We start from the raw sequence: 18,504 nt of genomic DNA, 5'->3' as shown, positions 1-18,504 counted from the left end.
AGTACAAAAAAGGCCTTCAGAGAACTCATCTCTCATCACAGTAAAGATCTAAGCAGAGGCTGCTAGAGCAGGGAGTCTGGCAGTCAGTGGAGGGGTGAGCTAGATACAAAGCTATATCTAGCTCCCCCAAAAGGATGATCACCATTTAAACAGTATCAATGAGACAGGGATTGTTTTTGAAGACCACTATCTGATTTTCTTCAACTTCACAGCATGTGGGGCACATGTTTATCCCCGTGGTTTTGAGGTTTAAAACTCCGTGTGAATCTGAGTGGGGAGAGTCCTGGCCCTTCCCTACCTTGGGGACCTTCCACCTCCGGATGGTTTACCACCTGTGACTCAGCACATCAGAGGTTCCTGGCCTTGCTCACAGGACATTCAAGTTCCGCAGCAGGGCAGCAACTCTATGTCTCTTAGCTTTGGAGATGCCCTACTCCAGAGAGAGGATCTGGGAGTGACTCCTGACCTGCTCCCACAGAGGAGCAGAACCCTCCTGAACACACCTGCCAGCCGCCAGACAGCCTGCAGTCTTGGCGTGCCCATGTGCTAGAGGAATGAAAAGTGCTCTGCTAATAGATTTCAGGGTCCGCTTCGGATCACTTTAGTGCTTGCTGATCCCGGGAGGACTGGGGGAGAGGAAGAAAGAAATTTGGGGCCGCTAGGCCAGCTCCAGAATTTGTACTCACATCAGCCAACAGGAAGGCATCCACCTCATTGTGATAAGTGTCGAACAGAAGACTGAGGGCCTGCCTGGGGAGTTGGGGACAGGGAAACGTCATAGGAGAAGTCAGGACAGACCCAGTGTTCTGGAAGACCCATTTTCTCCCTCCTCCTCCTCAGCTCAGGAATCAGGCTCTGGTTTAAGGGGGTTTCCGCTCTACCTGTCTGTCCCATGAAGACTGAAGGCCAGAAGTCCCTTCTGTGGGCCCCCTCTTACTTGGAGAACGTGGTCAAGTACTAAGGGAAGGTACGTCACACACCCTGGAGTGGGGATCTTCTCCTGTGAGACTCTGGACCCCCACCCTTGACACCCGCAAGAAGCCCGGCCCCGGCAGAAAGGCAAGCGGGGTGCCTGCTAGGGCCCCCTGGCGGCCTCTGCTTGGCCCACATCCAGGACGGCAGCCACTCTCACCTGCTGATGGTCTGCTTGACTGGCCTCTCTTGCAGGTGGACGAGGTAGTTCAAGGAGGAGGGGCTCTGGTCATCATTCGCCTGTGTGAGAAGCACCCTGTTCAGAGAAGGGCGCTGCCTTTACCGCAGCCCAGCGCTCCTGCCCCAGGCCCACGCAGCGTGTTCCGTGTCGCCGTCTGCCCACCGCCTCCCCGTCCGGTGCAGCCCTCCACCTCCCCAGCACACACGAACCGTGCGGGCCAGGTCACTATGCACGGCCTTCCGCTCCATCAGCTGCAGCCGGATGTCGATGTCAAACTTGCGACAGTACTGAATATACTCGTGGCTGCCCAGGGCATGCTTGCTGGAGGGACAGGGGGACAAGGCCGTTAGCATCCTAGAGATTCAGTGGAACTTTCAAGGGAAGTGCACACCTTAGCCTAGGGGCGAGAGAAACGAGGAAGGTGGGGGCAGCATACCTGTGTTGTGCCCGCTACCTTGGCTGCTGGGAAGTGTCACGGTAGGGCTCAGGGGAAGAAATATGTCTGTCTAAAGAAAAGCACCTAATACAGTTAACCCCTGGTCTGTGCAAACACTAACTATCCTAGGTGTTTATTCCCATTATCACTGGTTCACCTCTAGGGGTGGAACTTCTGGAGAGAGTGGGGAACAGGGATTTCTCAGGGGCAGTGTTTAAACTCCATCCTCCCTGGTGGCTCAGACAGTAAAGCATCTGCCTACCATGTGAGAGACCCGGGTTCAATCCCTGAGTCGGGAAGATCTCCTGGAGAAAGAAATGGCAACCCACTGCAGTACTCTTGCCTGGAAAATCCCTTGGACGGAGGAGCATGGTGGGCTACAGTCCATGGGTTGTAAAGAGTTGGACACGACAGAGCGACTTCACTTTTCCTCTTGGCTCTGGTATATATGTGTGTTAGTTGCTCAGTCGTGTCCGACTCTGCAACCCCATGGACTGTAGCCCGCCAGGCTCCTTTGTCCATGGGATTCTCCAGGCGAGAATACTAGAGTGGGTTGCCTTTCCCTTCTCTAGGGGATCTTCCCTATCCAGGAATTGAACCTGGGTCTCCTGTATTGCAGGCAGATTCAATACCAACTAAGCCACTAGGGAAGCCCAACTTTGGTATATAGGATGCATCAGAAGCCAGCCTAAGCACAGGTGGTCTTAAGTCCCCCCACACTGTGGTCTTATGTCTCACAACCCTCACTATTACCATCTGGAGTGCCGAGGCCAACCAAGCAAACCCACCAAGATATTAAGTGGAAGTATCCCCAACCAATCAAAGCTCTGCTTCTCACCTCCCTCTGTGGGTCGTGTGACTGTGAATAAAAATATAATCTCTACAGACTACCTGCATGCCATTCCCCTGCTCAGAGGACAACACACGAGACCTCTGTGCCCCTCCCCAACCCAGGTTCCAGAGAAGGCGCACTAGGGGGTCCCCCGGTGACCCAGCCCCAAGTCAAACCTTGGTCAGAAAGGAAGCCCGGGAGAAGGGCAGACTGAGTCCCCCCTGCAGGCCAGCTCAGCAGGCCTGGGCCAGGTCCCAGCAGCTGGGGAACAGAAGCCGGAAAGGGACTTCCTTCCTCAGCAGAGCTGGGAGTCTAGGCCAGAAATGGAAAGGAGAGCAACGCAGAGGGCTCTGTGCAGAAGCTGACAGAAATGCCCAGGCCCACGGCCAGGCCAGGCCACTAGGACCTAAGTGGGTTTTCCACATCCAGAGGGGCCAAGCCTCTGAACTGGGTGGCAGCAGAAACCTGGGGGTTGGAGCGGCTGGGCGGGGCGTGGGGCTGGCGGGAGTGACCGGGAGGAAGGAAGAGGTGGTGGAGGTGGGGGAGGTGGCAGGAAACCCGGGCCTCCCCTGGGACGGTCTCAAGGTTCTTATCAGGGCAGCCTGCATCCTGGACGGCCACTCCCCCTCAGCGTCAGCCCCTCTGCTAGGCCAGGGGAGGAAACCCAGGGCCTCCTGGGAGCCAGCAGCCTTCTGGAACCCCCGGAGGGGCCTTTCCACCTTCACTCAAGGCAGCTATCTGTGCTCAGTGGTCTGGGCTGTTCTGTTACATGAGAGGGAAGAGACGAGCCCTGGTGAAGGAGGGGGCTCCTGGACCAGGAGTGACGGACACAGTCCCCGGGGAGCGCGCCTGACTTTCTCTGTGGAAGGCCTTCCTCTGCGTGCATTCAAGGTAGAGGGAGACAGGCTTGACCCGAGGACCAACCGTCCTGCTCCACCTCACCTGCGACACTCCCCCTGCGTCTTGGCAAGACGTCAGAACCTGAGCGCTTATCCACCACCTCTGGACTCGGGCTGAAGGACTAGGGGCCGTAAAGGAAGTGACAGTATCCAGCTGACCTGGGTCCTCTCTTTGGACTGGTCCTTCTCTGGGAATATTTAGGGATTGCTCATTGGGGCGTTCTCATTCATAACCCTTGCTACATTTTACAGAAGAAGCTGAGGGTCAGAGTCTCACAACCCGTAAGAGGCAGCCAGACCCCGACCAGCTGTGCTCAGGTGCCCGTGGTGCCCACCGCTTCTTCCAACAGTGGCAGGGGCTCTCTGCCAGGAGCCCCTGAGTCTAGGGCCCCTTTTATTCTTCTGGGGGAGAGTAAGTACACGTTGAGCTGTGCTCCCTAGAGTTGTGCCATGAAGGGCCCTGCCCTCTGTTTTCCTGTTGAGGGCACAGAGACCAGGAAGTGCCCACAGTACCCCTAAGACGCCAGCCAAGAACGGCGCTAGCCACAGATCAGGCATCCCTCCCTCTCGACCTGCATGGAAGGGAAGGAGCAAGTGGTGGTGTTCCCCGCGCACCCCTCAGCCCTGAGAGGCAGCCTCTTCTCCCCGTTCCCAGCATCGGCTGCACCCGGTGGCCAGGGATGAGGGCAGCAGGCGGCTGAAGCTTGAGGGGGAGGAGATCTCTCTGTTTCCTGATCCGCTGACCTCTGGCTGATTCCGCAGCCCCCCACACAGCCATGCCACCCGAGGGGCACAGCCCCCTCTCTGCCAGCCCAGCCCCCCAGAGCCCGGCGCAGTGGAAAGAAGACTGGTCCCCATCAGACTTTCCAGTGAGGCCGCTTGCTGCAGCGGGCACCGAACGGACAGGCGCTGGAGGCGCGCCTCTGGTGGGGAGGACAGCCAGCCCCACATGCCAGCAGGGCAAGGGCTCGCCGGCAGAAAGGGGAGGAGAGCAACTGTGGTTCCTACCCCCAGCCCCGCAGGGCACTCTGCCCAGTCCTCCTCCTGCCCCCGGTCGTAAACACTGCACGTAATCTAGGGGCGGGAGAAGCATAGCCCCCCACCCCCCACACACATCTCTCCACGTGCAGAAGTCTGCAGGCAGATGTGATCTTTGCCCAATCCCAGTTCCAAGCTCTTTCCACAGCAGATTTGTCTCAGGAAGCCGGCCAAGCCCTCTGGAAGACCGAGCTCCTGGGGAAAGCGCAACGTGGCTGAGAGTATGCCCGGAAAGCAGGAGTCCGGCCTGCGCCCAGGCCTTGAGCCCAGCGCCACCCCTGCGAAGGCCTCTCACGACCCTGCGACCCAGAAGGCACGTGCCACCTCCTGCCCGCTTGTCCCCACCCGCTCGCTCACTTCTGCAGGAACTCCTCCAGCCCACAGGGCTTCAGCACGAAGTCACCCACGTCGACGTCCCTCAGTTCATCACGGGTGTAGCACAGGGTCTGGTAGATGAGCAAGTCTACAGTGGAGGAGCCTGAAAGGGGTGAGGTGGGGCGGGGGGAAGGAGGGGGTCACTGGGGCAGGCGGGGCCCAGCCCGAGCCCCCGAGCCCTGCAGTGCCATCACCAGCCAATGAAGCAGTTTGGGGTTTCAGAAGTCACCCCTGCCCCACCTCCGAGGACGCCCACGCCACCGTCCCCACAACTTACAGTTGCAGGTAAAGGTGAGTGGCTCCCGCAGGCTGTCACACAACACAGTCACCTTCAGGTTCACCTCATCCCCGAGATGCTCCGGGCTCGGGGTGACAGCGCTCCAGACATACCCGGTGAGGGAGTAGTCCCGGACGTCAGAGCCGGATCGGAGGCTGGGCAGGAAGAGAGGGGAAGATAGCGGCGGACAAGACGCCTGCTGGGACCTCCGTCCTGAGGCCCAGGGGTCCCTCCGGCCCCACCCGCCTGCCGCCCTCCAGGTCTTCAGGCCGGGATGGGGACACTGGGGAAGCATCTCTGCGAAACCTTGCTCCTGACACATTTGTTACAGTTGCAAAACGTTTCTCAAGCTGAGTTGAACATTAGTGACAGTTCTAAACAACACAGCTTTCCATAATAAGTTCCGAGGAATATTTTTCTGAATCCATTTCCTTTCTCTTTTAGCTCCAGATAAGATTACACCAGTTATCACCATCTGGGGTATATTTGCTCCTAAGGGCAACTGCTCCTGAAGTGATTGGAATAATTTGTTAGAGCAAAGTTTCATGCTTTTTGTCCAAAATGTGAAAATTCTAAGACTCCAAAAGAGCCTACAAACACTGGTTGCAGGAAGCACCCCATAGTTATAATTGAGATCTATTACATGTGCTCTTCTTCCTCCCTAGAAAGTTCTGAAAGGAGTGAGTTTTCTCCCTGTCCCACAGCCCTCCCTAACCCCATCGTTAACTCTTACACATCCAGCATGTGGCAAAATGCAGCAACTTCCTCATCTCTCTCCTCTGAGACCTCAAACAGCTCATGGCCATTGGCGATGGCGTGGGGCCGGGAGCCCACCTTTAAGAGAAGAACAGCTGACTCAGAGCCTTTCCCTCATCATCCCCTTCCCACAGGCTGTTCCTCGATGCAAACTCTTAACCTCTAGGTGTAAAGACTTCCTGGTGAAAGGGGCATAGGAAAATGTGGGACTTTCAGGAATATATTTATCTACTGTCCTGGGAGACTAAGAGCCAAGTTGAAAAAGCACTTGAAGCCTTGGCTGAGTTTGGAAGCCTGGATGAGATGGACGTGAGTGTGGCCAAACCTCCTTCTGGAGAGGCCAGTGTCTAATAAGCTCAAGCCTGCAGGTCAGGCAGCGCCCAGCTCGCTGGATCCCGGGGCCGACTTTCTGGGGGGTGCTCCCAGAGGTGTGGCGGGAAGCTGAGCGGACAGCTGTTTCCCCTGTCCCAGAACGGAAATCAGTGCAAGCAGGTTGCCCAAACAGTCCCCAAGGAAGCGGGGCCCTGGGCAACGCTTCAACATCCACAGCAAGCCCTAGGGACCCAACACAGAGAGAGACTGAGACCATAGATGGAGGCGATGACTCAGACACACGTGCCTTCCCGGTCAATGCTGTTTGGGGAATAAAGTGTCAAAGCAGCTTTCTGGGCAGGAAAGGACCCGCTAAAAGGGTGAGCTCCTCCCGGCTCTGGAGTCTGCTGGTCCCCACAGCTGGAGTGTCAGGGAGCCTGCCTGAGCCCCGCTTCTGGTCCAAGAACGCGTGTGTGCCACCGGGGATTCTGACAGGACCTCCACCACAGGGCTGTCCAGTCACCCAGAGAGTTTTAAAGCAGCCCTCCAACAAGGCCCGCAGCACAGCCCCAGGGGGAGGAAGTGGAGGAGGGGCTGGTGCAGGTCTGGCCTGACAGACCTGCCCAGAGCCCCGGGGGAGGCCACCCCAAGAGCACGAAGTGAGGCTCAGACGGAGTGCAGGCCGAAGTGAGGCTCAGACGGAGTGCAGGCCGGCATCAGGTGAAAGCGCCGCTTCCGAGAAGCCGCGCCAGTCTGCTCACACCAGCCCTCACCTCTCAGCCTGCCCGCCCCGCCCCGGGGCAGACAGCAGCAAGTGAGCTCCTCGTTTGAATATCCAGAGCTTTTCCTCTGAGTGACCCTCGCTCACTGGCCTCGCCCCTCTGGGCGGGCGTGGAGGGTGTGCAGAGAGGGGAGGGCAGTGTGGGGGCAGCTGGCACGGGAAGCCCTGGCCCTGCCAAGTTCGTGCTGTGTCCCAGTCAAAACAATAGTGCCCCTGTCAGCAGCTCACCCACAGAAGTGAGAGCGATAGAGTGACAGAGACAGAGAGACAGAGACGGAGGGTAGGGGAAGGCAGGGGCAGAAAGCAGAGCCGCGGTGAAGGGCCACTTACAGGCCCTTTCAGTACCACTCACGGGCTCCATCAGAAAACGAAACAAAGCCACTTACGTTTGCCCGGCCGGCAGGCCCTGGGGGCATCGCCTGATGCTGGCTGGGGGCACCTGCAAGGCAGAGGCTGGCGGCAGGGGTACCAGGCTGGCACTTGGAGCCAGCAGATTCCTTAGCTGGCCCCGCAGCCCAGGGATGAGGAGGGCTGCTCCGGCTGGAGGCCCGGCGAAGGCGAGGAGGTGGTGTGGGCCGGAAGCCGGAGGGGGTCCCGCTCCTGGGGTGAGCCCCCGCACCAGGCTGGGGTGGGGAGGACCAAGTCCGCATGTCCCTCTAAGACCTGGCAGGAGCTCTGCTTTGCCCTAGCTTCTTCAAGGAGACTCTGGACCAAGTTTCCCCCAAGAATTCTGATAACACACAGGGGATGTGGGAAGGGTGAGAGTTGGGGGCGGGGAGGGAGCCACAGGGGCGCCCACCTACCAGGGTGGCCTGACTCCGTGCGAGCAGGCCCGGCTGTGGGGGAACAGACTCTCCCTGTCCCTATAAATAGCAGGAACAGCCCCACCTCTCGGAGCCGGGCCTTTAAAAAGCCCGGCGCCCTACAGCTTATCCCAGGAGCTGCCTCTGCTCTGGGGGACTCTCTTAACCAGCACAGGAAGGAAGGATCACGTGGCTTTTCCAGAGTCGTGGAGGATCCCAATTACTGGGACGTAACATGGGAAAGCCCCAGTGTGTCCGTGAGACAATGGATAAGGAGAAAACAAGGATGGAATGAAGTGGAACGCCATTAGCACAGAAGTCATCAGCCACAGGGTGCCTCTTGACTCCTCTGGGGCCAGGGTTTCCAGGCCCCAAGCGTGAAACGCAAAGCAGGCTTCAGGTCCTGCCCTGAAGGAGACACTGCTGACACCTTTTAAACCAGAAAAAAATCAAAGTTGCCCTGGAACCTACCCTGTGCTTCTGCGTAAATACTTTGCTATTTTATACTATGTACTGATAAAAGTGAAACTATTATTGTCATGCTGCATACTTTTTTCTAAATATTTTCACTGCAAAATGAGATGGATGATGGTGATGATGGCCCAACAACATGAATGTACTTAATGCCACTGAATTGCATACTTACGACTGGTTAAGAGAGTAGATTTATGGGATGTATATTTTATCCCAATGAGAGAGAGAGGCATGTGTGCGCACAGAGGACAGGGAGGAGACAGCGGGGCAGAGAGACAGAGACAGGGAGAGAAGTGGGGGAGAGACCACAGAGAGAAAGTGAGCGAGAACAATGCAGCTCTGGGGTGAGAGGGAACAGGGCCCTGCACCGAGGCTCATCAGGCAAGACGCTGGGAGGTCTGGCCAGGACTGGGACTCTGTGAACTCTAAACATCGGTCAGTCTCGTGACCGAACCCCATCGTCACGCAGCATTTTTGGCAGAGCAGAAAGTCACAAAGCAGAGGCCATTCGGCCATGGGGTCAACGCTGCATCTCCTCACCCCAGGTCTCCCCTTATATCACAAAGCGGGCATTCAGAAATGCCCGCACCCACAAGGGCCGCTTGGCCGGGACACACGAAACTTGGCCCTGAAAAGGAGCTGTCTCTCCTGGCATCCCTCTTCCCCGGGGGACAGTGTCAGAAGCAGAGGCAGGAGCGGACTGAAGGGGCGAGGGTGGAGCAGGCCTGCATTTGGACAGCGAAGAAGAAAGAGGGGCTATTCTTTGTTTCTGAAGGACAAGGGGAACGGGCACAGAAGAAACACAGAGGTCCTCACCGGAGCTGCAGAAATGCGGCGGTTCTTGCCGGGTGCTGCGTTTTTCCTGTTGGCGTAGCGGGAGGCGTATGTGCGGGGGGGCACCTGGGGGGGCATGGTCTTGCTCCGGGCCACGGGCTTCCCAGGAGTGTCCTTGGCAAAGTCCAGGGGCCCCCGACCCTCCTTCCAGCCCCGGGTGGCATCCCGCAGCATCTCTGCGTCGTAGGTCGACTTCAGGTTGAGTCGTGTGATGGCATCGTTGATGCCGTCGTAGTCCACGGACCCCAGCGGCCGCCCCGGATTCCCACCTCCTGGCTCCTCCTCCTCTTCTAGGATCCGGGGCCCCAGCAACTTGCCTGGAGGTTGTTCAACCAAAGACAAAGTGTTGATGTCACTGGGCTGGGAAACCTTGGAAGAGGAGGGGGACCCCTTTCTGGGAGGCAGGGGAGGAGTGTCCCAGATAGAGACTCGGGGAGGCAGAGGAGGTGGGGACAGTTTCTTAGAATAGTCTTCTCTGTCCCTTGGTCCTGGGGACAAAGAGAGCCCCCTATCTGAACCATCAAAAATGTAGAGATAGTCTTCGGCCAGGGAGCCTTTGGGCCAGGGATCTGGGCCAGGCTGGGAGCCCTGGGAGGTAGAGTGGTTGGGCAGCCCTTCCTGTGGGGAGACTGAGTTGTAATTGAGGGTAGGATCGGAGCCAGAAAGACCGCGTAAGAGCTTGAGGTCCTTCCGCCTTCCCGCTGGCTTGCTGTAGAAGTCCAGGACAGGCTCATCCCAGCTGATCAGAGAGGGGTCTGCGTTCCGCTTGGCCCTGCTTTCCTCCTTGTCGTGCCGAAGCCGGGAAAGCGCATCGTACTCCATCTGCAAGGCTTCAGCCATGGCCAGTTCTTTGCGGCTGATGCCTACCGACTCCAGGGACTTCCAGTGTTCCCCACTGCCCTGAGTCGAAGACATGGTGAGGATGGGGGACAGAGCAGACAAGGAAGTCTCCTACTTCATGGCAATGTCTGGTCTGCAGGATTGTGGCATGGTGTCTGGGCACCTGCAAGGGAGGGGTAAAAATATCAGTCATTCAGTCTCAAAAAGAGATGTGTCAGTAATCTGACTGGGCCCTAGAATCTGGGCCACTGTCTGTTTCTTGAGTGTCTACAACAGATGGAAAGAAACAGGAAGATGGAGAAAAAAAGAGATACCAGGACAACTTTATGTATGTGTTATACCCATCCACCCTTCCATTCATCCATACGTGTTTCTATCTCTGGTCCCTAAATCCCATCTTCATCTTGCTCACAGGTACCCCTAACCCTAAGGAAAGGGGAGGCACCTTGCATCAGCAAAGACAAAAAGATAGAGACAAGGGCTCTTCAGTCAATTTAAAGAGGACAGCTGTCCAACATGAACGGACCTAGAGATGATCATAATAAGTGAAGTAAGTCAGAGAAAGATAAGTTCCATAATGATATCACTGATATGTGGAGTCTAAAATATGATGCAAATGAACGTATCTGTGAAACAGAAACGGAGGCACAGACACAGAAAGCAGACTTGTGGTTGCCACGGGGGCGGGGGTGGGGAAGGCTTAGGAGTTCGGGATTAACAGATGCATCAAAACCTGGAAACCCAGTGTCCATCAGCAGGTGAGTGGATTAAAAAGTGTGATACGTCCACACAACTGAATACTACTCAGCAACAAAAAGGAGTTAATTACTGATACATGCGATAACATGGATGAATCTCAAAATAACTATGCTGAGAAAAAGAAGTCAGACAAAAGATTATGAGCATGTAGTATTCCATTTATATAAAATTCTGGAAAAGGAAAACTAATCTACAGTGAAAGTACAACTGTTACTTGCTTACTCAGTTGTGTGGACTCTTTGCAATCCCATGGACAGTAGCCTGCCAGGCTCCTCTGTCCATGGAATTCTCCAGGCAAGAGTACTGGAGTGCGGTGCCATTCCCTTCTCCTAGGGATCTTACTGACCCAGGAATTGAACCTGCGTCTCCTGCTTTGGCAGGCAGAGTCTTTACCACTGACCATATATTTGTATGTCAAAATTTATGAAGTTGCACACTTTAAATACGTATAATTTACTGTATATCAATTATACTTCAATAAATCTATAATGAAAAGTACGCTAAAGCCCAATGAAACAACTAGTCAGACTGCATGGAGATCCTCCCCAAACACATCAATACAAGCAATAAAACAAAATTGGCCAACAGGTAAGACCCAGGTGCCTGATGAAGGGAAGGTGTGCCAAAACTCTTGATTTCCCTCAGCCTTAGGAAACCAAACAGGAAGATCACACACACACATGCCTGGCCAGCTGCCTCTGCTGTGAGCAGCCCCGTTCATTTACTCCAGTGTTGGCTTCCTTCTCCTTCAGGAGCTGTGAGATGAAACGGCATGAAGACATGGTCGTGATGACAAGGTTAGCCTGGCCCAGTGGTTCTCAACCCTGGCTGCATATTAGAAACACTGGGAGAATTTTTAAAAGTACTGAAGCCCAGGTACTTTCAAGAGATTCTGATTTAATTGGTCTTCAGTAAGGCAGTGGTATTTTTAAAAACTCCCCGGGAGACTCTAGACTGGAGCCGAAGCTGAGAAACACAGACCTGTGTGTTTCAGATTAGATAGGGACAGCTGAGTGTGAAGTAAGTCACTTCTGATGCTTCTCACCAGCAGCTGAGTTCACCATTTCTAAAATTATCAAAAATCCTTCATTTTATTGTACTGCTTTGCCCAGCAAGTTACAAACATATAAAGCATGTCCTTCATGATAAGCAAATTGAAAACATCAATAGGAAAAAAAGTTCAGATAGATTCATGGTGGCAAGTTCCATCACACACCAAATGAGTTAGGACAAGAGCATCCTTTACATGCTGTCCCCTCCCAGATTCTGGAGCATCCGTTAGGCACAGGCTGGCTCCATGAGTCTTAGAATGTATTTCCCCAAAAATGGAATAGACCAAGCCCAGTTTCAGGGTATGCAAAATGGTTCTCTGCTGTTTCCCCTGTCTGTTGCGGTTCTCCACCCTTCAACATCTCCTTATAGATTACTTTTTATCCACAGAGGAAAAGAGAGAGTCCTGCTATTTAAAATTCCAAGGAATCGGATGAGCAGATGGAGATACCCAGAACTTGGCTGCCCAGAGATGGGACGCTGGACCCAGGAAAAGGAGACCCAGTGCTTTTGATAGGAGACAAGAGATAAACGCTCAAAGCTGAACTGAGCTTGCGCTGTGCTTGGTCGCTCAGTCGTGTCCGACTCTTTGCGACCCTGTAGACCATAGCTCGCCAGGCTCCTCTGTCCATGGGGACTCTCCAGGCAAGAATACTGGAGTGGGTTGCCATGTCCTCCTCCAGGTTTAATCCAGAGAATGGCTGTATTTTTAGGCCCAAGCTGGAACAAGCACAGTAGTGAGACAGCTTGGCCTGGCACCACTGTGAAGAGAGAAACTAAGGCCATTGGAAATAATCTCTCAACTTCTGGCTTCTCTTGCCCACTGACTAACTGATCCACGCCTGCATTCAGCCTCCTTTTCTTTGGTTGGCCTCTGGGGAAGCAGCCCCCCTCCCGCTGACTTAGAAGCCCCCTGGACACTTGTCCAGCCACTGGGTCTCCTCCACACGATGCTCCACAAACTCCCCTCCCCTCTCCCGGACTTTCACCTCTTCTCCTTAACTGGCTCGCTGTCTTCAGCACTTAAACATGTTCAAGATTCTTCTGGCCTTAGAAAGAAAAAAGAACAAAAGCCAGAACCCTACACACGCCCTGATCACCCTGACCTCCTGTCCTTCAGCTCATACCCTCAGTGCTCCCTTCCCGTCCCCGCCAAGAGCGGAAGACACATGGCGTTTCTCAGTTCTCCGTTATTTACTCCTCAACTGACTGTCACCTGACTTCTGCCCCCAACATTCCACTAGAATGCCCCAGCAACAATGCCCAGGCTTACCAGTCCCACAGAGGTTTCTATCTGCCCAGACACTGCTGCTGCACTTGGCTCTCAGACCATTCCCTTCTTCCCTATACCCTCTACCCGCTGGCTTCCATGACACTCTCTTTCTTGTTCTCGTCTTCCACCATTGTGCTCCTCTCCATGTCCACCCCTGAAACGCTGGCGTAGGCTCGGGACTCCATTCTCGGCCTCGGTTGGCATGACACCGCCCTGGGCAGTCTCGGTCTGTCTCCCCATTCATACAAGGTGCGTGCTGATGACCCCAAATGTGTCTCTCTCCCCTCAAGTCAACATGGCGACCCACATCTCAACCCCAGATGCCCAAAATGAATGACCACATTCTCATTTCCTTCACACAACCTTCCCCTTCCTGGTTCCCCATCGCAGTGAACGGCACCACCCGGTCACCCAGGCTAGGCAGCTGACAGTCCTCCTAGATCCCTCCTTCCTTTTACCCCCATCCAATCACCAAGGCCTGTCCTCTGAATTCTTCCCAAATCTAGTCCTTCCTTCTATCCTAACTGCTGCTGCCCTAATTAGACCCATACCTTCTCTCACTTGGGCTATCGTAATAGCCTTCAAGTGTCCTTTGTCCTAACCTTTCCCTCTTTACAGCTTGCTCCCCAAAGAGGCTCGAGGGCTCTTTCTAAAGCGTAAATCTGATCATCTCACTCTCTGTTTAAACCCCTTCAAAGGCTATTTGATTCCTTTACAAGGCCTTTATCACCAGCCCACATCTCCCTCCCATCTCCAACCATTCATTACTACCTATTTGATACCTCTGTGATTTTATGCAGTTATCTTCCTGCTCTGGGGTACCCTTCCCAGCTGCCAATGCTCTTTGCCTATTTGATTCTAAATGCTCAGACTTTGCTCAGACATCAGGCTCTTGAGGAAGCCTTCTCTGGACCCCCAGGTTGAACTAAGGGCCCTATCTTCAAAGTCCTTTCAGTCGTGTCCAGCTCTTTGCAACCCTACGGGCTGTAGCCCGCCAGGCTCCTCTGTCCAAGGGACTCTCCAGGCAAGAATACTGGAGTGGGTTGCCATGTCCTCTTCCAAGGGATCTTCCTGACCCAGGGATCGAACCCACATCTCCGGCATTGGCAGGCAGATTCTTTACCACTAGCACCACTTGGGAAGCAACTTATACATACCTCAAATATCAGCTTAAAATATTTATTCAAAATTAAATGTGTATGATTCTGTTGTCCCCAACTAAGCTCAAATTCCAATATCACCTCATTTCCACTGAGAAAAAATGCTCCTGAACTGGGACAAAAGGGTAGAGCTTTCTGACAGTAAGAATTTTCAGACATGGAGATGGGTGGTCAGGATACAGATGGATCCTTCCTTAAGGATCCTTCAAAGGAAGGACTGGGCTTCAACTAATAGGACCAGGTTTAGCATCTGTAAATGCAGGTGGGCAAATGGACAAGGCCACCACACAAAATGCCTTCCAGCCCTGGGATTCTTTGATTCTGACCTATTGATTCCCTTCAGCCCCGATTGATTTCTCAGAGGACTCCAAAGTTAGCCCTAGGAAGAGAAGAAAGCCTCAAGAGGGAACTTCCTGGCAGTCCAGTGGTTACAGTTTGGCGCTTTCACTGCTGCGGGCTCAGGTTCAATTCCTGGTCCAGGAACTAAGATCCCAGAAGCCACTCGGTTTGGCCAAGGGAAAAAAAAAGCCCGAGGGAGATCCAGCAGGCCCAGCTCCTAAGGCTCTTTCCAAACTGGAATTCAAATGCAGAAAGCTGAGCTACCCTTCTCTAACCACCAGCCCCCTGGCTCCCAGCCAGGATGCCACCAGGCCAAGCAGAGGAGGCCCAGCCCGCTGACAAGTCTCGTGTCCAGGGCGACACCGGCAGCTGCCTTCCAGCGCAGTGCTAGGCTCCCTCTACTGCGGACGGGCCCGTGGTGCGCAGACAGGACCAGGAGGGCCATCCCCCAAGGCGGAGTGAAGGCTCAGAGCTGCAGCAGGGGTAACCTAGAGAAAGAGGGAAGGCAGGATCCCAGCCACCTGGAGCTAGAGGGAGCTGGCTTCCCCTGAGAACTCGTTCCTGAATTTCATCCTCCAGGAGGGGTATGGATACACGAGGTATTTTAGGAATCAGAGTCTCATGTTTCTTGCCTCCCCCATTCTCTTTCCAATTCAGTTCCCTCCTAGCCAAACTCTGCTGGGTTGACAAATTCTCTATTCCTTGAGTTCTCAAGGGCTACTAAGGATTCTGTTTAAAAAAAAAAAAGAAAGAAATATACATTATGTAGGATCAAAGGAAAGAGCTGGAGTAGAGGAGGACTGGGCTCTTTGCTACTCAGCAGCTCATCCAGGAAGAGAAGGCAGGGGCCAGGACCACTCTGTCACAGACTGCAAGGAGCACCCAGACACTGTACTCTATGTGATTGACACCGTCTACCACAACAGAGAGAGTGGTGCCCCAGCTATCTTCTCTTCCAGTATCCATCTCTTAGAAAGTAGATGAAAACCATCTGAAAGACCATTTTCAGCCAGTTACTTTTCACCTGCATGCACTCATTATTAACATTTCCCCACATTTGAACACACTTTCTCTGCTTAACATTTGAAAGTAAGATGCAAGCACTTCATTTCTAAATACTTCAGCCGGAATCTCTACAGAACCAGGACATTCTCTGAGGTAAACACAATGCCAGTTAGCATACTCGCAAAATGTAACGCTGACCCAATAATACTACCTAATATAGGGCCCACATTTGAATGTTTGTAATTGCCATCTGGTAAGTTTTTCAAACATACAAATTCCTGGCCCTTCTCCTGGAGGATTTGATTTAGTGGGGTGAGTTCCTGGACTCTGAACATTTCAAAGACCCGCAGGCAATTCAGATGTGTAGATCTGACACCAAAGACTAAGGTTTCAGAACCACCAGGAGGACAGGAGGGAACTGGGGAAAGGGACCCCGAAGAGCACCAGGCAGTCAGCTGGTGACGGGAAAGGGGCTGATGGCCAAGCGGGTCGGTGCCAGGGTCTCAGCAGCACCAGGCACCAAACCCAGTTCACACAGCTGCCAACAGATGGCTGGAGGTCAGCAGGGGAGGAGGCCGGTCCGGGCCGAGCCACACAATGGTTCAGAGTCAAAGGGTGGGGAGAGTGGAGAGGGCACTCCCTGCATCGAGCTGACTCTGTGCAGGGCCTGTGCCAGAGAGGGTGGGGCCCCAGGGGCCGGCGGTGACACCAGCTCTGGGTGGAGAGCGCTTCCTGCTGCCTCGCTGGAGGCCACTGTATCAGAACTGCCCTGCTTGGGACAGACTAATGGGTCTGGGTCCTCTCCCCACAATCTGAGCCACAGAACTGGATTCTAATGGGTGCTGAGTACCAGCTATGTGCCAGGTGCCATACTAGACCCAAGTATTCAGTTGACGATGGCACAATTCCAGGAAGCTTACGATCTAGCAAAGGTGACAGATGTATCATAAACAATTCAATCCCCTCCTGAACCTTGCACATCTTGGCCCATCTCCACCAAGCAGGGGAAATGGAAAGTTATCAAGAAAGGTGGTGAAAAATATGCAGTCTCAAGCCCCTGTCTTCCCTAAGATGACTCAGTTCTAGGGCTGCTCTAGGAGGAGACCTTCCACACCACCTCTCGGGACAGAATGGGTCAAAGGGTTGGAGGCCATTAGGGCTTAATGCCTTTGACTCACAGTTTTCTCTTCTGAAAGGACCCTCCCCCTAGCCACGCCCGACAGCCACACTTATCCAGACCCCCATTCCAAGGGTTCTGCAACCAGGGCCCCATCGCCCGCCCCTCAACCCACACCCTACTGTCCTGCTCCACGTCTCCCCGCCCACAGCTCCAACAGGGAAGTCAGCGTGCTCTGGGCCAGGAATCTGACTCCTCCAGCAGGGAGGTATAACCAGAAGTCAAGTAGGTCAGCTCTCTGCCTCAAACAGATATGCAGCCGATCCCTGCTTCAGTAATGAAAACCTACAGGTTTTATACAACTCTACAGGCTGCTTTGAAGTCAGGCCCATCGCTGAGTAACACACACCAACAAAGTCTTTCTCTTATTAACCATGTTTTCTCTGCGTGGTTCTCACTAAGCTCCAAATGTGGAGGAAAGAGACTGGCACTTTCTTCCTACTCACACAGCCCCTCTCCAGCACCCTCTTAGCCAAATTAGAGCAGTCCCATGTAGTGCAGTCTTTGCTACCGGACTTACTTTCCTTCTCTCTCTCTCCTGGGCCTATCCTGGATTCTCCACCAATCTGAAGCCAAAGCGGACCCAAGAGCCCTAATAAGAGGCTCTCTGGTCCTAAGAAGGCAGAAGGTCAGGAGGCCATGTGACACGGTTACATCCGTCGGGTTTGCATTCAAAGTGCCCAGTCCCTGCTCAGGAACCACTTGTGCAGCAGGTTCTGTTCAAAGCGCACACACACACGTACACGTGCACACACATGGAATCCCTGGGGCTCAAAGCTCCTGGCACACACCCTGTAGACGTGGGGTCTTGGTATTAAGAGAGTCGGGGATGGAAGAGGTGAGGCGGCAGCTCACGGCTCCTCTCAAAACTTTCCAAGAGCCACCCTGTTACAGACGGCAGGGCCCGGGACCAGGAGCTGGCAGTCAGCTGAATGGAACATTTGGCAAAAAGGAAAGAAAGGTCTTGGCAGCATGTGAGTTTCTAACCCAGGAACCATCCCAGGAGCCAGAGCAGCCACACCTCCCCTCTGTCTGGGCCACGTTTCCCACTTTCTCTGCTGCCTGCCCTCCGCTCCAAGAACCAGTCCTTCTAGTTCAGATCAGTTCCCACCAAAGTGTACCCAACCTACCTACAGGAGAAAAACAACCTAACGTTTCCAAAATCTAAAAAACCTCAGCCTCTCTGAATCTACTGTAGGCCCCTGAAGCACAAAGGAAGCCCCTCAAGGAGGGGGATGTAAGAAAATAGGTGCAGGAGGGGACACAGCCATTCCGAGTGCCGTTTGCTGGCTGCAGCTGAGGGCTCTGCAAGATTAGACTGCTGCCTGTCACCGCCAGCTGAACCTCCAGTCTAGCTTCCCCAGCTCATGCCTGCTGAAACCCAGTTCTCCGGGATTCTTGCGTGGGCTGGGAAAACTCCCTAGAGGAGGCCAGCCCATTAAGCAAAATCCAGAAAGCAGGTCACAGCTGTTCCCATCCAGCCAAGGCACCGAAGTGAGGACCCAACGCACCAGCCAGGCTCTGCTCTGCCTGGAGGAGTCCCGGGAGGGGAGAGGTCAGGTGGTGTCACTCTGGCTCACGGCTCCAGCGCAGACTCCTCAAGTCCTCACAAGCTGGGCAGGGCCAACCCATCAGAGTCTGCAGGGAAGAAGAAGGGAGCGCTGAGCAGCATCGCAAATGATGGCCCATGCCCACAGCAAGAGGATAGGGAAGTATCTCAGGGTAACCACCGAGGCATCAGACTAGCCAGAGTCAACTGAATAAGCCAGTGAGACCATCCTCCACAAGAATGGCATCATTGCTGCGGATCAACTCTCTGATCTGCAGGGAGTGTCTCCAATTCATTCACTTGTAACAATTCTTCAGTTGTTTTCTGGTAGCACCTTTCTTGGACATCTGAAAGGCTAACTCCTGTCTCCATGACAGGATCC

At 54.1% G+C, this 18,504-nt stretch overlaps 1 protein-coding gene across 3 annotated transcripts in view; it reads right to left on the bottom strand.

The window, feature by feature from the left end:
• Positions 1-18,504, bottom strand: part of PIK3C2B (phosphatidylinositol-4-phosphate 3-kinase catalytic subunit type 2 beta) — a 66,738-nt gene that overhangs the window by 37,209 nt on the left and 11,025 nt on the right. The window contains exons 2-9 of one of the 3 annotated variants that reach the window (XM_043484690.1): positions 18,085-18,211; positions 8,953-9,973; positions 5,744-5,844; positions 5,011-5,165; positions 4,716-4,836; positions 1,363-1,474; positions 1,133-1,212; positions 687-750 (exon numbers count right to left, since the gene is read on the bottom strand). In XM_043484690.1, coding sequence (XP_043340625.1) covers positions 687-750; positions 1,133-1,212; positions 1,363-1,474; positions 4,716-4,836; positions 5,011-5,165; positions 5,744-5,844; positions 8,953-9,885 — 1,566 coding nt within the window. In that variant the 5' untranslated portion in view covers positions 9,886-9,973; positions 18,085-18,211. Of the gene's footprint in view, positions 1-686; positions 751-1,132; positions 1,213-1,362; positions 1,475-4,715; positions 4,837-5,010; positions 5,166-5,743; positions 5,845-7,245; positions 7,800-8,952; positions 9,974-18,084; positions 18,212-18,504 lie in introns of those variants that run through there. The other 2 variants (XM_043484691.1, XM_043484692.1) reach the window with 2 other exon arrangements.

This window comes from Cervus canadensis, chromosome 13 (genome assembly GCF_019320065.1).
Source record: "Cervus canadensis isolate Bull #8, Minnesota chromosome 13, ASM1932006v1, whole genome shotgun sequence".
Classification (NCBI taxonomy): Eukaryota; Metazoa; Chordata; class Mammalia; order Artiodactyla; family Cervidae; genus Cervus; species Cervus canadensis.
Note: the sequence above shows the minus strand (reverse complement) of the source record. Positions and strands in the feature narration are given on the sequence as shown.